The sequence below is a fragment of the Mustelus asterias genome, unplaced genomic scaffold, assembly GCF_964213995.1.
Source record: "Mustelus asterias unplaced genomic scaffold, sMusAst1.hap1.1 HAP1_SCAFFOLD_47, whole genome shotgun sequence".
Taxonomy (NCBI): domain Eukaryota; kingdom Metazoa; phylum Chordata; class Chondrichthyes; order Carcharhiniformes; family Triakidae; genus Mustelus; species Mustelus asterias.
The window spans coordinates 1,802,018-1,818,908 of NW_027590122.1; the positions used below are offsets into that span (position 1 = coordinate 1,802,018).

Consider the following 16,891-nt stretch of genomic DNA (forward strand, 5'->3'; position numbering starts at 1 on the left):
ACCCTTTCTTAACATACGTGAAGCCAAACGCTGTTTCCATCTGGTGCCTCAGCTTGTTCTGAATTCAAAGTTTACAGTTAACCGATCAATAAAATCCCCACCGTTACATTGCATTCCTCTCAGTCAGCAGTAACATCATTCCCATCTTCTATTTATTTGCTGCACCTCCTTCCAAACATTACAAACTCCTCTTACATCTTTCACTCTGATCTTTTCTCTGAAACATTTCATGATTAAACTTTTGAACTATTGTGGATAATTTTGTGACGCTAAAAAGCTGTTCATTTCCAAGGGGGAGCTAAAGCACATTGACGCACACAGAGAAACCCAGACACATACACGCACCCAGCGTGACAGAGGCCGAAGGAGAGACAACACACTGAAAACAAAACCTGGCTCCTTCTCTCTTCCATTTCTGACTGCAGGTTCCGTGATGCTTTTGTGAATGAACGGAAATGTGCAACCGCCCGAGTGTTTGGGTGGATTTGATTCAATTCGCTGTGTGGACACAGAGTTAAAACCAGGAATAATCAGAAGCGGGAAATCCCAATGGATTTAAACTCCATCACGTTAACCAACCGGCCACGATGACTGGCGCTCTGAGCTATGAAGCCAACCGCATGTCCATTTTAACAGTTACTCTACTGTAATCAGTGGAACGAGCATCAGAGCGAAGATTTTGTGGGTAATATTTGATTCATAGAAAATGTCTGAGATGGAGAATACGAAGTTCAAAAATGTTAATGGAAAGGGGCAGAATTTGAAATGTGTCAGTTACTTTCAGTGATCACTGTCTGCCGTGAGTTTGCCGTGTGATTCTTCGTCAGAGCTTATTGCTGATGTTACATCTCTGACTTTTCCAACTCTAGTGCAAGTTCATCCAGCTGGAAGATTAATCTTGCTTCGCCCTTCACAGATGCTGTGAGGTGTGTTTGCAATCAATGAAGAATTATAGAAAGTTATTCACTCCATGGCTGGAAATCAATCCCGAACCACCGTACTGAATCCTGACCACGAAACTTCCAGTGAAGCTGATTTAAGAGATTTGCAATTAGTTGATCATCATCGCTTTAGTCATTGCTTCATTTCAGGCCACTTTCGCCTGAGACACATGCACTCAATCATGATATCAATTTATGATTCCGGTAAAACGCACCTCTTTCCTTGTGTTCAGATCCAATTATCCCCATAAACGGAGCAAATTCAAAATGTTCTACTTAGTTATCGACTGTTATAAACCCCGGACCCAATGCGGTGAAAACACTGATTCGGCACCAATAGATCACCCGGACTCCACCATCACCAGCTCAATGTTGCACTTGTCCATCATTCCTTGTGTCAGTGAGTCCATCCTCTCTTGCTCTCTAACATATAGCTTCCGTTTTGTTCCCATACAGAGCAATTCCCGACTTAAATGCTGCAATAACTCAACAGTTCAATTAAAGTTTCGTGAGAAACGAGAATAATTCTGAAATATGAATCAGTGAGCAATAACAAGCATTTGGAAATGTTTCTACGCGGTCTTGAACCAGGAACGTTTCGCGTGTGAAATGAACGTGATAACCACTACACTGCAGAGACACAGCAGTCCTTGCAGCTGAAGCAGGTTTACTGGAGAAGCAACAAAACTGCTTCCACAATCCCGTTAGTTTCTCATTTTACATTGCCTCTTCTGGTTCCTCTCATCAAAATGAATGATAATACATTCCACTGCGAAACATTTTGGCGATCACGTGTTTGACCAACTTTATTCTTAACGTTTAAAGCAAATTAAGTGAGTATCTGACGGTGGGGGAATTTGAACCCAGTCCTCCACAAATAGCGCTATCCTCAATTTAGTGTCCTCGAATTCTCATCAGTGACACCATCAGAAGTGATTGCTACCAGAGCTGGTATTGGCAGTGAACAGAACCAATGAGGTGGGATTGGATCACATGTCCCGTTGAGTCTCCTCCGCCACTGAAGATCAAGACGTGTGCCCAGCTCAACAACCACCTCATCTCAGGAATCAATTCAATGAAGCTTGGTTCCACCCAGACATGGAGAGAATATAATGAATAAAAAAGAACAAAAGAGGGGAATAGGATAGAGAGACTGAGCGAGGGAATAACCGACGCAGATCTACAAAGAGAAAGAAAGAGACAGAGTCGGGAAGACACTGAACGGAAAAAATGCCAATTCCATTTGATTTGAATTAAAGAAAAAGAAAGTTGAAAGCATTGAAAACAGCAAATGCTATGGTCATAAAAATATATTCTGGCAATGGTGCTGAAGAATTCAGATTCAGATCTTACCGCAATCCGAGCTAAGCTGTTCCTACGCTACAACACTGCCATCTAACCGCCAATGCTACAATTTGCCCAAGATTGCCCGGTTTACAAATATCAGGTCAAATCCAACGCCGCAAATTACCATCAGTCTACTCCTGATCATCTGTAACGTGACGGAAGGGGCAATAAACAATGATATCAGGAGGAACTCCAATTCAAACTGGAGGAACATCGCCCGATCTCCCGATTCGGCACTGACTGCGTTCCAGACTTAACACTGAATTCAACAACTTCAGAGCATCTCCTTTCCTCCATCCTCACCCAATTTCCATTTATTTTGTTTTATTTCGTTTGATCTTATTTATTTATTTTTATTGTTTTATATCTTCTTTTATATATATATTTATTTTTTTAATTTCCATGTATTGCATTGTTTATTTAAAATCTCACTTTCCATTTTGTTGCTCCCTCTCCCTCCACCCCACTCGGGCCGTCTCTTACATTTCCTTTGTTCTGCCGTTTACACATTCTGGTCTCTTAATGGGCGGCCAGCAGCACCCTTCTCAGCCATGATCACCACCATTAAAATTCTCTTTTTCTTAATTTATATGCAGCACCTTTGTCACCCACCCCACACCCATATCCCTCACCATTACAGTATAAATCTCGTCCAAATTTCTTTGTCTTCAGCTCTGACGATGGGTCATCCAGATTTTGAACGTTAGCTCTATTCTCCCTTCACAGGTGCTTTCAGACCTGTTGAGATTTTCCAGCGTTTTCTGTTCTTGTTTTAGATTCCAGCATCCACAGTAAATGTATTTATTCAATAGACACTTGTCAGACAGACTTGTCCCTGGTATACAAAAAAATGCTAAAATGGAAACAAAGCGCCAAGTTAGCATGGATAGGTTAGATTAAAACACTTGCAGACAGTTTTCTTGGTGATCTCGTGGTGAGGATTTGGCGCTTTCACCGCAGCGGTTCGATTCCTGGTCAGGGAATCAAGCTTTATTGTTTTCTTGCAGCACATGATTTAAGTGGAGTTGGAATTACTTCCTGATCGAAAACAGGAGTGATATTGGTGCCAGTTTCAACAGTACAGAGAAAAATACGTCCCATTCCACAAACCCGTCAATTACCCACAACAATTTGAATTCGCATTGCCTCTTTTGGTTCCTCCAGTCAAAATGAATAATGAGATATTCTCGTAGAATCCCTATTGTACAGAAGGAGGTCGGTCGGCCCATCGAGTGCGCACCGACAACAATCCCATCCACGCCCTATTCCCGGAAACCCACATGTTTACCCTGATAGTCCCGCTGACAGGCGGGTCAATTTAGCATGGCCAAGCAACCGAACTCACACATGTTTGGAAAGGAAACCGGAGCACACGGAGGAAACCCACGCAGACACGGGGAGAACGTGCATACTCCGCACAGAGTGACCCGAGAAATTTAACCTGAGCCACTGGCGCTGTGAGGCATCATTGCTAACCACTGTGAAACCATGCCGTCCTATTCTACTGCATTTAATTTTACTGCAGTGTTAGTACCAACCTGTGATAAACCATTTTGTGGTAATTCTGCTGATCAACATTAACTTATCAGCGTTAATGGACGGTGGTTTCCAGCCCCAAGTTGGGGGCCACTGTTTGTATAGAAGGAGGTTTGTACAGAAGAAGCAACTTTGCTGCTTTTCTGGGTGAACTCCAGCTCTCCATTCCTCCGGCAGCGTCACCGTTCAAACTGAGTCTTTCTCCATCCCACGCTGTTAATCTCAAAGCTCCTGCCTTCTGAGTGAAAACTGCCTCCACTTCACTGGAGGTCGGAGAGTTACAATTAGAGGTCTTCTTGTCACTGAGTCCGAGATTTGGACCCAGACCTGCGAGGTATTTGTGTCAGTGGAAACAACAAAACCTACTCCATCAACAGCCAGATCTTAGCCCACATCACCATCTATATCGTCAGCGCTTTGTATCCTATTTCTCTCTCTTTTTTTGTTCTTGGCATGTGACATTTCCAATTCAGACACAAAAGAGGAAATCTACCTACCACTGATTCCCACAGAACTGGTACAAACCTGGAAGGAACGCAGGATTTTTACGCAACAGTAAACCTACTTTCCCTGACCGGGAATCGAACCCGGGCCGCGGCGGTGAGAGCACCGAATCCTAACCACTAGACCACCAGGGAAGCTGGCCCAAGCTCTTTAAAAGATTGATTTATCCATGAGCCTGTTGCCTTTTATTTTTATTTCAGACTTTTTATTCACCAAAAACAAGTTTCTCCTTTAAATTGTCATGTTTAGATCGAACCCAAGGTACTGTTTAGCCAATGAAAACAACGAATCCTGTTAGATGCAACATGAAATCGACCGTGAGGTGAAATAGTCCCGCAAGCTGGTCATGTGGCACTTCCAATTTCCAAAACCCACCAAACTGATCGCTGTGGCTTCTGTCGGGGGGGGGGGGGGGGGAGCTCCGCACTGCACATGCGCAGCTTCCCCTCTCCCTTGGACATGCGCAGCCCCAGGCCTTGGGGGAGTGGACAGATTCAATCTACCTCCTGTCCTCAGCATTCCTCCTGTGGGATAGTAACTGTTGGACTGCTTTTGTTAAACTCGTTCTGTGATTTTAAAGGGTTCAGTAGTGCAATCGACACAGTTAAACAGTCCTTAAAAGAGGCCAGCATCTGTGAGTAAAACACTTTCTTTTCTCCCCCTTTCAGGTGAGGAATTCCCACTCACCTGAAGAAGGAGCTTATGGCTCCGAAAGCTTGTGGCTTTGCTACCAAATAAACCTGTTGGACTTTAACCTGGTGTTGTTAAACTACCCAGGACAGGAAGCAGTGAGCATGGATCTGTCAATCAGCCTCAATCAGCACCTTCAGGAGAATTGGGAGGGTGAATATTAGATACAGCAGAGTGAGAATGGAGGGAGAGTGTGTGGGATGGAGATTTACAGCTTTTGGGGAATGAGAGAGGAAAGAATGTTCCATAGAAACTAGAATTGTCTGTTCTGAATTTCTATCCTGTGCTGACATTGTTGAATTTTTCAAACTCGTTTACAGGATATGAGAAGGTGAGGATTAACAGACCAAAATCTTGAAACAAACATCACACCAGCATCTGACACCCTCACTCAATTCATCAAACCTGAATATTATCAGCCTTTGAATCTAGAAGGAGAAATGTTTCTCCCTTCTGTCTGCGAAAACAGGTCTTTAATATCAATGTGACTGGAAAAGCACCAAGGCACAGATACACCCGAGTGAGAGTGTTCCAGTGCACTGAGTGTGGAAAGAGCTTTAACCAGTTACACAGCCTGAAAATACATCACAGCATTCACAGCGGGGAGAGACTGTACCCGTGTTCTGTGTGAGATTTAACTGATTGTTTAACCTGGAGAGTGACAAGGACACCCGCACCATGGAGAAACCGTGGAAATGTGGGGACTGTGGGAAGAGATACAGACCCCCCTGTGACCTGGAAATCCATCGACGCAGTCACACCGGGGAGAGGCCATTTACCTGCTCTGAGTGTGAGAAGTGATACATTCAGTTATCCCACCTGCTCAGACACAAAGTCACTCACAGCAATGAGAGACCCTTTAAATGTTCTGACTGTGGAAGCGGCTTCAAACATGCTGCGGATCTGAGAGAGCACGAGCGCATTCACACTGAGGAGAGACCGTTCAGCTGCTCTCACTGCACAAAGACATTCAGAACATCATCCAACCTGCGGCAACACCAGCGAGTTCACACCGGGGAGAGACCGTTCACCTGCTCTGTGTGTGGGAAGGGATTCACTCAGTCATCCAGCCTGCTGAAACACAAAGTCACTCACACCCAGGAGAGACCCTTTAAATGCTCTGAATGTGGGAGAGGCTTCAAAAGCTCAGGTGAACTGATGTCCCACAAACGCTTTCACAGTGCAGAGGGACTGTTCACCTGCTCTGTGTGTGGGAAGGGATTCAATCGGTCATCCCACCTGCAGACACACCAGCGAGTTCATACTGGGGAGAGACCATTCACCTGCTGTGTGTGTGGAAAGGGATTCACTCAGTCATCCCACCTACAGAATCACAAAGTCACTCACAGCAATGAGAGACCCTTTAAATGCTCTGACTGTGGGAGCAGCTTCAAAAGTGCTGCGGATCTGAATATCCACCAGCGCATTCACAGTGAGGAGAGACCGTTCAGCTGCTCTCACTGCACAAAGAGGTTCAAAACCTCATCCAATCTGCGGGTACACCAGCGAGTTCACACTGGGAAGAGGCCATTCACTTGCTCTGTGTGTGGGAAGGGATTCACTCAGTCATCTGGTCTGACAACACACAAAGTCACTCACAGCAATGAGAGACCTTTTAAATGCTCTGACTGTGGGCGTGGCTTCAAAAGTGCTGCGGATCTGATGATTCACCAGCGCATTCACAGTGAGGAGAGACCGTTCAGCTGCTCTCACTGCACAAAGAGATTTAAAAGTTTACCCAATCTGCGGAAACACCAGCGAGTTCACACTGAGGAGAAACCATTCCCCTGCTAATCCCTCTAACCTACGCATCCCAGGACACTAAGGGCAATTTTAGCATGGCCAATCAACCTAACCTGCACATCTTTGGACTATGGGAGGAAACCCACGCAGACACGAGGAGAATGTGCAAACTCCACACAGACAGTGACCCAAGCCGGGAATCGAACCCAGGTCCCTGGAGCTGTGAAGCAACAGTGCTAACCACTGTGCTACCGTGCCACCCCGTGAAGCTTCTTGTAGTTTAATTGTGAATGTCAGTGCTGGAGAAATGCTATGTCTTAAATTGTATTCCCTTTTTAACTTAAAGAGAAATAGTCACTTTCCTTCACACACACAGATTAGTGTGGGTTTGATTATCAGTTTCTGTCATGGTGTTGTTGTGATGTATTTTCTGTTACTTTTATTTCTTATGAAAATAAAATAAAAATGGTATTTTGTAATGTGTAGGTTGCTTCCTGAGCTTTAGCACACCTGTCACCTTTCTGCGTAGATTTTCTATGTTCTGTAATAATTGTATTAGTTTAAGTTTGTGTAGCTCTTGTACTTTTAGTTATTTGTCTTTCAGTAACTTGCTTCAGGCGTCAGCAGTCACTGAGAAATGAAACATCACACCTCAGATGTAGCAGTGAGGTCGATGAGCCTGAGGAACATCAATCATCAGGAAGTGACACCACACGTCCTTTTATTACAAGGAAGCAGACACACAAATTATCTTGTGTGTAGGGCAAGGGGGAACAGTGGGAGGGGGCGGGGCTCCCGGGTCCGCGCGCCTGAACCCAGAGTGATTGCTATTGGCCGATTCAGGCAGGGCTCCATTGTGCCGTCACAATGACTCGAGGGGCGTTCCCAGCACACAGTGTCCCATTGGCAGCAATATCACTGGTTACAGAAGCAAAACACTGCGGATTGGACACCAGCTCAGCGCGGCTGGCGGTCAAAGCCCCGCCCACCCGCACGTGTGCTCGGGTTCCGCCCCCTCATTGTCTCCATGCAGCAGATTGACCAATGGCAACGCGTGGAGGACCGGATGGGCGCTGGTCCTCCAGCCAATCAGAGTCCGGGCTTTGTATCAATGACCGCGTGGAGCTCCCTGTGGACCTGAATGTGGGGGTTCGATCAGTAAGTTTGCTGATGGTCCAAAAATTGGTGATGTGGTAAATAGCGAGGAGGAAAACTTTAGATTACAGGATGATGTGGACGAGCTGGTTAGATGGACAGAACAGTGGCAAATGTAATTTAACCCCCTAAAGTCCGTGGTGAGGCATTTTGGGAGGACTAACAAGGCAAGGGAATAGACAATGAACAATAGGACGCCAGGAAGTGCAGAAGACCAGAGGGACCAGAGGTGAATACAAGGAAAATCGGACAAAATTTATCCTGTGAGGGTCAAGAATTGGGAAGCAATTATTAAACCTCCTCTGAACCACTTTCAATGCGTTTGTATCATTTCTTAAATAGGAGACAAAGCTGCACCCAGTGTTCAAGATGCAGTCTCAGCAACGCCCTGTATAACTGAAGTACAACATCTTTACTTCTTTGTTCAATTTCTCTCATAATAAAGGATTGCATTCCATTTGTAAGAAGTTTAATCTATTTGTATTGAGATTTATGGAGTTCTCTTGTTTACAATAACCTCCCTAATCATAAATCACACCAGGTTCCAGTGTCTTAACCATGTGGCAAGAAAGAACACTTTAAATGGTGAATTCAGAAAGTTAATTAACCATTAAAAATGTAACAAGTCAGAAAGATAAAAAACAGAGTGTCGATTAACAGTTAATAGAGAAAGCTTAACATTAACAATTGAACAGACTTCTCTCCATCCCTCTCAGACCAGGACATGAAGTGACCGCTCCAAAAACATGGATAACTTGTAAAACCAACAGCACTCAACACCTCTCAACACCTCTCTGTAAACATATCTCCCTCCACCTCTCTCTACCAAATTGGCTTCTCAAGACCACTTCTTTATACTTTAAAAATGTCGAAAGCCCATCTTAGCCAATTCCCATAAATCTTCAATTATAAACTAAAATAGACATGAGTTTTCAGATGATTTGAAAAGAAATGAACTGTCTGCTGAAAGGGTTAACTTTTCTACAGAACCTAAAGGGATGGGGAGTGACCAGAAAAAAATTGGCCCACAATAATACCACTTTACACAAGTATAAAAATCAAAACAAACTAGATTGTAAACTTCAGCTCTTAATTGTTTAGTTATATTCCATAACCTAATAATTTTAATTTGACCGTTTTTGTTCGGGATGGATAACTTCTGTTCTTTATAAACTGCTTCACTCATTTTGTTTATTCTACATGGGCTCGGAGAATCAGAACCCAGACTTTATCATCCTTATCCTTTTTCTCCCTTTGCCACCACTCCCTCTGTTTTGCGGGAGGGTCGTGGGGATTCCAATCAGACCGAATCATTTTATCATAAAAGTAAAATACTGCGGATGCTGGAATCTGAAACAACAACAGAAAATGCTGGAAAAGCTCAGCAGGTCTGACAGCATCTGTGGAGAGAGAATAGAGCCAATGTTTCAAGTCTGGATGACCCTTCATAAGAGCTGTTATGAAATGTCTTCCAGTCTCGAAACGTTGGCTGTATTCTCTAATAATTTTATCAATAAGTTTCTTGCTCTTAGTTTCCAAATAGCAGGTAAGAGACCTGTCCAGTACCCACTCGAGCTCTGATTTTTCACTGGCCATGCTTGGGTCGGATTATAGCCATTAGAATCTACTCTCAGAGATCTGCTTTTCAGTCCAGTGCTATTTGGAGTATACCGTCACTTCACTGACAAATGGGTCACATGTCCCTCACAGTTCTTATCACAAATTTGGGATAAAATCATTTAAACAATGCCCGAGAATGCTTTTTAACTTCTTAACTAACTATCTGCCACTGTTTGTTGATTGGTCAGACCTCCCGTTCACAGATTCGGGTATCTCAGCCGCTGAACATCAGCCGGTCCTGGAATAAGTTTAATTCTAACTCATTCTGAGTAAATATTCTCACCAGGTCCTCTGTCAGGACCCTGCTAAGCAGCTTTAATGGTTCATGATTGCAGAAACTGAGCAGTCACAGGAATGTGGTCAAGATAGTCCAGTCCCACAATGCCTCACATTCAATCTGCAGTCCTTCAATTATAACAGAATATGTGGCTGTTTGTAGCTGCCTCGGACATGGTCAACCCCAACACTGCCTTCTTCAACTGCTACAATGCCTGAGGTGTAAGTACACAGTAAGAAGTCTCACAACACCAAGTTAAAGTCCAACAGGTTTATTTAGTAGCAAACACCACTAGCTTTCGGAGCGCTGCTCCTTCGTCAGGTGAGTGGGAGTTCTGATCATACAAAATCCTGTTTTGTGAACAGAACTCCCATTCACCTGACGAAGGAGCAGTGCTCCGAAAGCTAGTGGCGTTTGCTACCAAATAAACCTGTTGGACTTTAACTTGGTGTTGTGAGACTTCTTACTGTGTTTACCCCAGTCCATCGCCGGCATCTCCACATCGTGTAAGTACATCCACAGTGATATTGGGGAGAGATTTCCAGCAACACATTCCAGACTTTCACTGGACTGTAGGTGGATATCAGATTGATATATTCCATTCAACCACACCCAAGGTGAGTTATTCCAATTCCTTTATTGTCCAGGACAATATATTCACAATATCTTTAAAACAGAAATTAAATATTCCCATTTGATTTCAGGTACTAACATATTCTGTTAGTTTGTTCTTTATTGTCGATGTCAGGCTGGGGTTGTTCCCCTTGGAGCAAAGGAGGTTGAGGGGAGATTTGATAGAGGTGGACAAGATTCTGACAGGTTTAAATAAGGTGGACAAAGAAAAGCTGTTCCCATTAGCTGATTGGACAAGGACGAGGGGGTCACAGATTTAAAGTTTTGGGTCAGAGATGTAGGGGGGGATGTGAGGAAGAATATTTTGATGCAGTGAGTGGTAATGACCTGGAACTTGCTGCCTACGAGGGTGGAGGCAGTGGAGACAAGACACAATTACAAAGGAAATTGGATGGGCGTTTGGGGGGAGGTTTCAAACAGAAATGCTGACTAAATATCTCTGAACTTCCCAACACCCGGTCACTCTGTGATCCTAGAGAAATTTGAAACCAGGTATTCGCAACAAGACTCAAAGAGCATTAGCCCATTGGAGGCCAAGTTGTGAGACTGGTCAGTCCAGCAGAAAGAAACCCTCTGACCCTCCGCATTGACTAACTGTGAGAATGAACAAAATGCAGTCCTGGATGTAATTGAGAGCAGAAATAATAACAGCAGAATCCAACCCCTGTGAACTTGTTGGTGCCTCAGCAGCTGTGATGAAATTCTGAACCCTTTTTATACACTGAGCAGGTGGACAGTTTCTCCCCAGTGTAACCTCACTGATGTCTCAGCAGGTGGGACAACTGAGTGAATTCCTTCCCACACTGAGAGCAGGTAAACGGCCTCTCCCCGCTGTGAACTCGCTGGTGTGTCCGCAGGTCGGATGACCGAGTGAATCCCTTCCCACACTGAGAGCAGGTGAACGGTCTCTCCCCAGTGTGAACTCGCTGGTGTGTCCGCAGGTCGGATGACCGAGTGAATCTCTTCCCACACTGAGAGCAGGTGAACGGCCTCTCCCCAGTGTGAATTCGCTGGTGTGTCCATAGATTGGATAACTGGTTGAATCCCTTCCCACACTGAGGGCAGATGAACGGCCTCTCCCCAGTGTGAATTCGCTGGTGTCTCTGCAAAGTGGATAACACAGTGAATCCCTTTCCACACTGAGAGCAGGTGAACGGTCTCTCTCCAGTGTGAACTCGCTTGTGTGACTGCAGGTGGGGGAACCGAATGAATCCCTCCCCACACTGGGAGCAGATGAATAGCCTCTCCCCAGTGTGGTTGCGCCGATGAGCATCCAGCAGAGAGGGGTATCTGTATCTCTTTCCACAGTCTGCACATTTCCATGGTTTCTCCATGGTGCAGGTGTCCTTGCCCCTGCCTTGGGTGGACAATCAGTTGAAGCCTCGTCCACACACACAATACCGGTACAGTCTCTCTCCACACACAGAACACGGGTACAGTCTCTCCCCGCTGTGAATGGTGTGATATTTATTCAGACTGTGTAACTGGTTAAAGCTCTTCAGTCAGTGCACTGGAACACTCTCACTTGAATGTGGAAGTGTGCTGGTGCTTTTCCAGTCACACTGATGTTTGAAATCTTTTCAAATCTCCTTCCAGATTCAATGGCCGATGATATTTAGGTCCCAAGGAATATGACTCTGCCAGATCTCGACGTGACATTTGAGATTTTAGCCTGTGATTCCTCTTTCAATATCCTGTAAAACAAATTGACACAAGTCATCAGTGTCAGTACAGGGTCGAAACTCAGAACAGACAATTCCAGTTTCTATGGAACATTCTCTCTCATTCCCCAAAAGCTCTAAATCTCCATCCCACACACTCTCCCTCCATTCTCACTCTGCTGTACCTAATATTCACCCTCCCAATTCTCCTGAAGGTGCTGATTGAGGCTGATTGACAGATCCATGCTCACTGCTTCCTGTCCTGGAGTGGAGATGCCGGCGTTGGACTGGGGTAAACACAGTAAGGAGTCTAACAACACCAGGTTAGAGTCCAACAGGTTTATTTGGTAGCAAACGCCACTAGCTTTCGGAGCGCTGCTCCCTCGAAGACTCCATCGAGGGAGCAGCCATTATCCTGTCCTGGACACAGAGGGCTGAAAATCTCCATGCAGGCGGCCAGACAGATCTATGCCCTTATGACTGGACTAAAAATGTGTGGAATGTACAGACTGGATTCGCGACCTTACCCTTCAGTTGCTGCAAGTCCCCAATTTCCCCCAGAATGAGAAAAGAAATGGAAAGGGGGAGAAAAGAAAGTGTTTTACTCAGTTGTTGGCGAAATGAGGACATTTCAGTCTGTCTGAAGCTTGATTGATGTGGAGATGCCGGCGTTGGACTGGGGTAAACACAGTAAGATGTTTAACAACACCAGGTTAAAGTCCAACAGGTTTATTAATAAACCTGTTGGACTTTAACCTGGTGTTGTTAAACTTCTTACTGAAGCTTGATTGGCATTGTCACCAAGCCCGGGCTCTGATTGGCTGGAGGTCTCGACGGCTTCCGGTCTTCCAGCGCTGCCGATTGGCCAGAGCCATCAAACTTCGGCTCGAGGAAGTGCAGGGGGCGGGAAACAATCCCAATTATGTCACTGCAGAGGAGAGTGATTCTAATTGGCTGAATCAGACTAACACCCATTGTGGACGTCACAATGACTCAGAGGGGCGTTCCCAGCACTCAGCGTCCCATCGGCAGCAAAAGCACTGCGGATTGGACAACAGCTCCGAACCTCCAGAGGTCAAACTGCCCCCGGCCCCCACGTGGCGTCATTTCGGCCCCTTGTTGTGATTGGGCCCGGGTTGACCAATGGAAAGAGATGGCGTACCGGAAATGGGAATTATCCTGCAACCAATCACAGCGCAGTGTTTGTGCTCATGGCCGCACTCAGCTTTCCCCATTGTCTGAATGCGGAGCTCGTCAAGCTGCTCATTCCGGCCCAGCCAAGCGGCTGCTGCTCTCTTTGAATGGAGATTGAGCTGCACACAGACTCAGATTTCCCATTTACCGGTCCAGGCTGCGGGCGATCGAGGGGGCCGTCCATCCTGACTGTCTGCCCCTCTACCGCGGCTACGTTCGCGGCCAGGTGTCCCTGGAGAGGGAGCATGCGGTGTCCACAGGCGAGGTTGACGCTTTCCGCGCCCGCTGGGCACCGCAGGGGTTGGGGTGCATTATCGACCCTAATAATCACATTTTAATTTGATGTTTTTAAGTTTCCTTTGTACTTTGACTTCTGTTCGGGCTGTTCCCCCTCCTTTTTGGGGAGCTGCCCCTTTTACTTTGTCCTGATTTAATCTGAGTTTGTTTACTTGGTTTGGTTTGACCTAAAAAGAGGACAGACTCAGATTTCCACTTGTCTCCTGCATCTGCATCCTGGACACAGTTAAACAGTCCTTAAAAGAGGCCAACATCTGTGAGTAAAACACTTTCCTTTCCCCCCTTTCCATTTCTTTTCTCATTCTGGGGGAAATTGGGGACTTGCAGCAACTGAAGGGAAAGGAAGTGAATCCAGGGAGGCCACCCAGATCTCTCTCTGTTAAGAACATCCTTTGCTCCCTCAGCTTGACATTTATTTAAAAGTGAACTACTGCAGATGCTGGAATCTGAAACAAAAACAGAAGATGCTGGAAAATCTCAGCAGATTTGACATAGTGCAGTCCATCACGCAAAGCAGCCTCCCATCCATTGACTCTGTCGACACTTCCTGCTGCCTCGGGAAAGCAGCCAGCATAATCAAGCATCCCCCGCACCCTGGACATTCTCTCTCCCACCTTCTTCCATCGAGAAAAAGATACAAAAGTCTGAGGACACATACCAACTGGCTCAAGAACAGCTTCTTCCCTGCTGCTGTCAGACTTTTGAATAGACCTACAGCGCATTAAGTTGATCTTTCTCTACACCCTAACTATGATTATAACACTACATTCTGCACCCTCTCTTTTCTTATATTCTGTGAATGGTATGTTTTCTGTCTACAGCACACGAAACAATACTTTTCACTGTGTCCCAATACACGTGACAGGAATAAATCAAATCAAAATCTATGGTCATCCTGACTGGAAATATTGGCTCTATTCATAGAATCCCTACAGTCCAGAAGTAGGCCCTTCAGCCCATCAAGTCTGTATTGACCACAATCCGACTCAAGCCTTATTCCCGTAACCCCACACTAGTCAATTTAGCAGAGCCAATCAACCTAACCCGCACATCTTTGGACTGTGGGAGGAAACCGGAGCACCCGGAGGAAACCCACACAGACAGTGACCCAAGGCTGGAATTGAACCCGGGATCTGGAGCTGTGAGGCAGCAGTGCTAACCACTGTGCCGCCCCAAAACTCAAATCAATTCTGGCAGCGGTGGGATTCGAACTCAGGCCCCTGCTGAGACTGCAGCCTTAATCCAGTGCCTTAGACCGCTTCACCACAGTGCCATTTCTCTCCCCACAGATGCTAAAAGTAAAAAACATTTATTTGTTAGTCACAAGTAGGCTTACATTCACACTGTAATGAAGTTACTGTGAAAATTCTCCAGTTGCCACACTCTGGCGCCTGTTCGATACACTGAGGGAGAATTTAGCAAAGCCGATGCACCTAACTTGCACATCTTTGGACTGTGGGAGGAAACCGGAGCACCCAGGGAAACCTATGCAGACACGGGGAGAATGTGCAAACTCCACACAGACAGTGACCCAAGTCGGGAATTGAACCTGGGTCCCTGGCGCTGTGAGGCAGCAGTGCTAACCACTGTGACACCGTGCCTCCTCAGATGCTGTCAGACCTGATGAGATTTTTCTGCATTTTTTGTTTTTGTGACACATTTATTTGTCTGACTAAAAGTATGGTCTCTTTCCTCTCTGACGAAGGGTAATCTAGACTCAAAACGTTGACTCTATTCTCTCTCCACAGATGCTGTCAGACTTGCTGAGATTTTCTGTTTCTGTTTCAAATTCCAGCATCCAGGTTCATTCGATTCATCAGGACCTGAGCATGGAAGGAAAAAGCACCATTCACACCAGGGAGAAACCATGGAAATGTAGGGACTGTGGGAAGGGATTCAGACGCCCGTGCGAGCTGGAAATCCATCGACGCAGACACACCGGGGAGAGGCCGTTTACTTGCTCTATGTGTGGGAAGGGATTCACTCAGTTAATTTGCCTTCAGAGACACCAGAGACTCCACACTGAGGAGAGGCCATTCATCTGCCCCATGTGTGGGAAAGGATTCACTCTCTCATCCCACCTGCTGAAACATCAGCAAGTTCACACTGACAAGAGAAAGTTTAAATGCTCCGACTGTGAGAAGAGCTTTAAAAACCCACATGGACTGAGGGAGCACCAGCGCATTCACACCGGGGACACACCGTTCAACTGCTCACAGTGTGGGAAGAGGTTCAGGACATCACCCCACCTTCAGATACACCAACGAGTTCATACTGGTGAGAGACCTTTTAAATGTCCAGAGTGTGGGAAGTGCTTCAAAGGTTCTGGAGATCTTCAATACCATCAACGTGTTCACACTGATGAGAGACCGTTCAGATGCTCTCACTGCGGAACTGGGTTCAGACGATTATTTGAACTCACTGTACATCAGCGCACTCACACTGGGGAGAGGCCGTTCATCTGCCCCCAGTGTGGGAAGGGATTCACTCAGTCCTCCAACCTGCTGACACACCAGCAGATTCACACTGAGAAGAGACCATTCATCTGCTCTGAATGTGGAAAGGGATTTGCGCGACCATCCAATCTGCTGACACACCAGCGAGTTCACACTGGGGAGAGACCATTCACCTGCTCCGAGTGTGGGAAGGGATTTATTCGATCATCCAATCTGCTGATACACCAGCGAGTTCACACCAATGAGAGACCCTTCTCCTGCTCTGAGTGTGGGAAGGGATTTATTAATTCATCTACCCTGCAGGCACACCAGCGAATTCACACCGGGGAGAAGCCCTTCACATGCTCCACATGTGGAAAGTGTTTTAATCGATCATACAACCTGCTGGTGCACCAGCGAGTTCATAAATGACTGCACTGCTCTGCTCATCAGATTCAGGACTGAACTTTGCTCATTATGACACTGGGGAAGTGTTGATGATGCTGCTGCAAAGTACAGGAACTGGGCTTTGACAAAATTTGCATTGATATCACACTCTTCACAACCTCAGATCATCTCCGTGCGTAATCAGCCTCCACAAAGAGCAACATGATAATGAGCAGTGATGATCTGTTTTTAGGGAGATTGGGTGAGGGGTAATATTGCTCTCACAGGGGTGAACTCCCTGCTCTTGTTCAAAATAGTCACTATAGGATCTTAGAGAGCAGATGGGGGGGTCTTCGGTTTAACATCCTCATATCTCCTGATGTGGCTCAGAGTCACTGCTCCTGTAAAACCCTTTGGGATGTTTCTCATTGTCTGTAAGGAGTTTTATAAATGTGAGATCAAGGTGACATT

At 45.8% G+C, this 16,891-nt stretch overlaps 2 protein-coding genes and 1 non-coding gene across 3 annotated transcripts in view; 1 reads left to right on the plus strand and 2 right to left on the minus strand.

Annotated features, from left to right (window-relative positions):
* LOC144483173 (uncharacterized) overlaps nt 1–16,891 on the minus strand; it is a 950,558-nt gene that overhangs the window by 920,156 nt on the left and 13,511 nt on the right.
* trnae-cuc (transfer RNA glutamic acid (anticodon CUC)) lies at nt 4,391–4,462 on the minus strand. Its single transcript has one exon. It is a non-coding gene; the product is annotated as a tRNA-Glu (tRNA).
* LOC144483176 (uncharacterized) lies at nt 5,697–16,465 on the plus strand. Its single transcript, XM_078201970.1, is given in 4 exon segments — nt 5,697–6,171; nt 6,256–6,702; nt 11,341–11,350; nt 15,631–16,465. Coding segments are annotated over 4 exon segments (1,767 nt in total).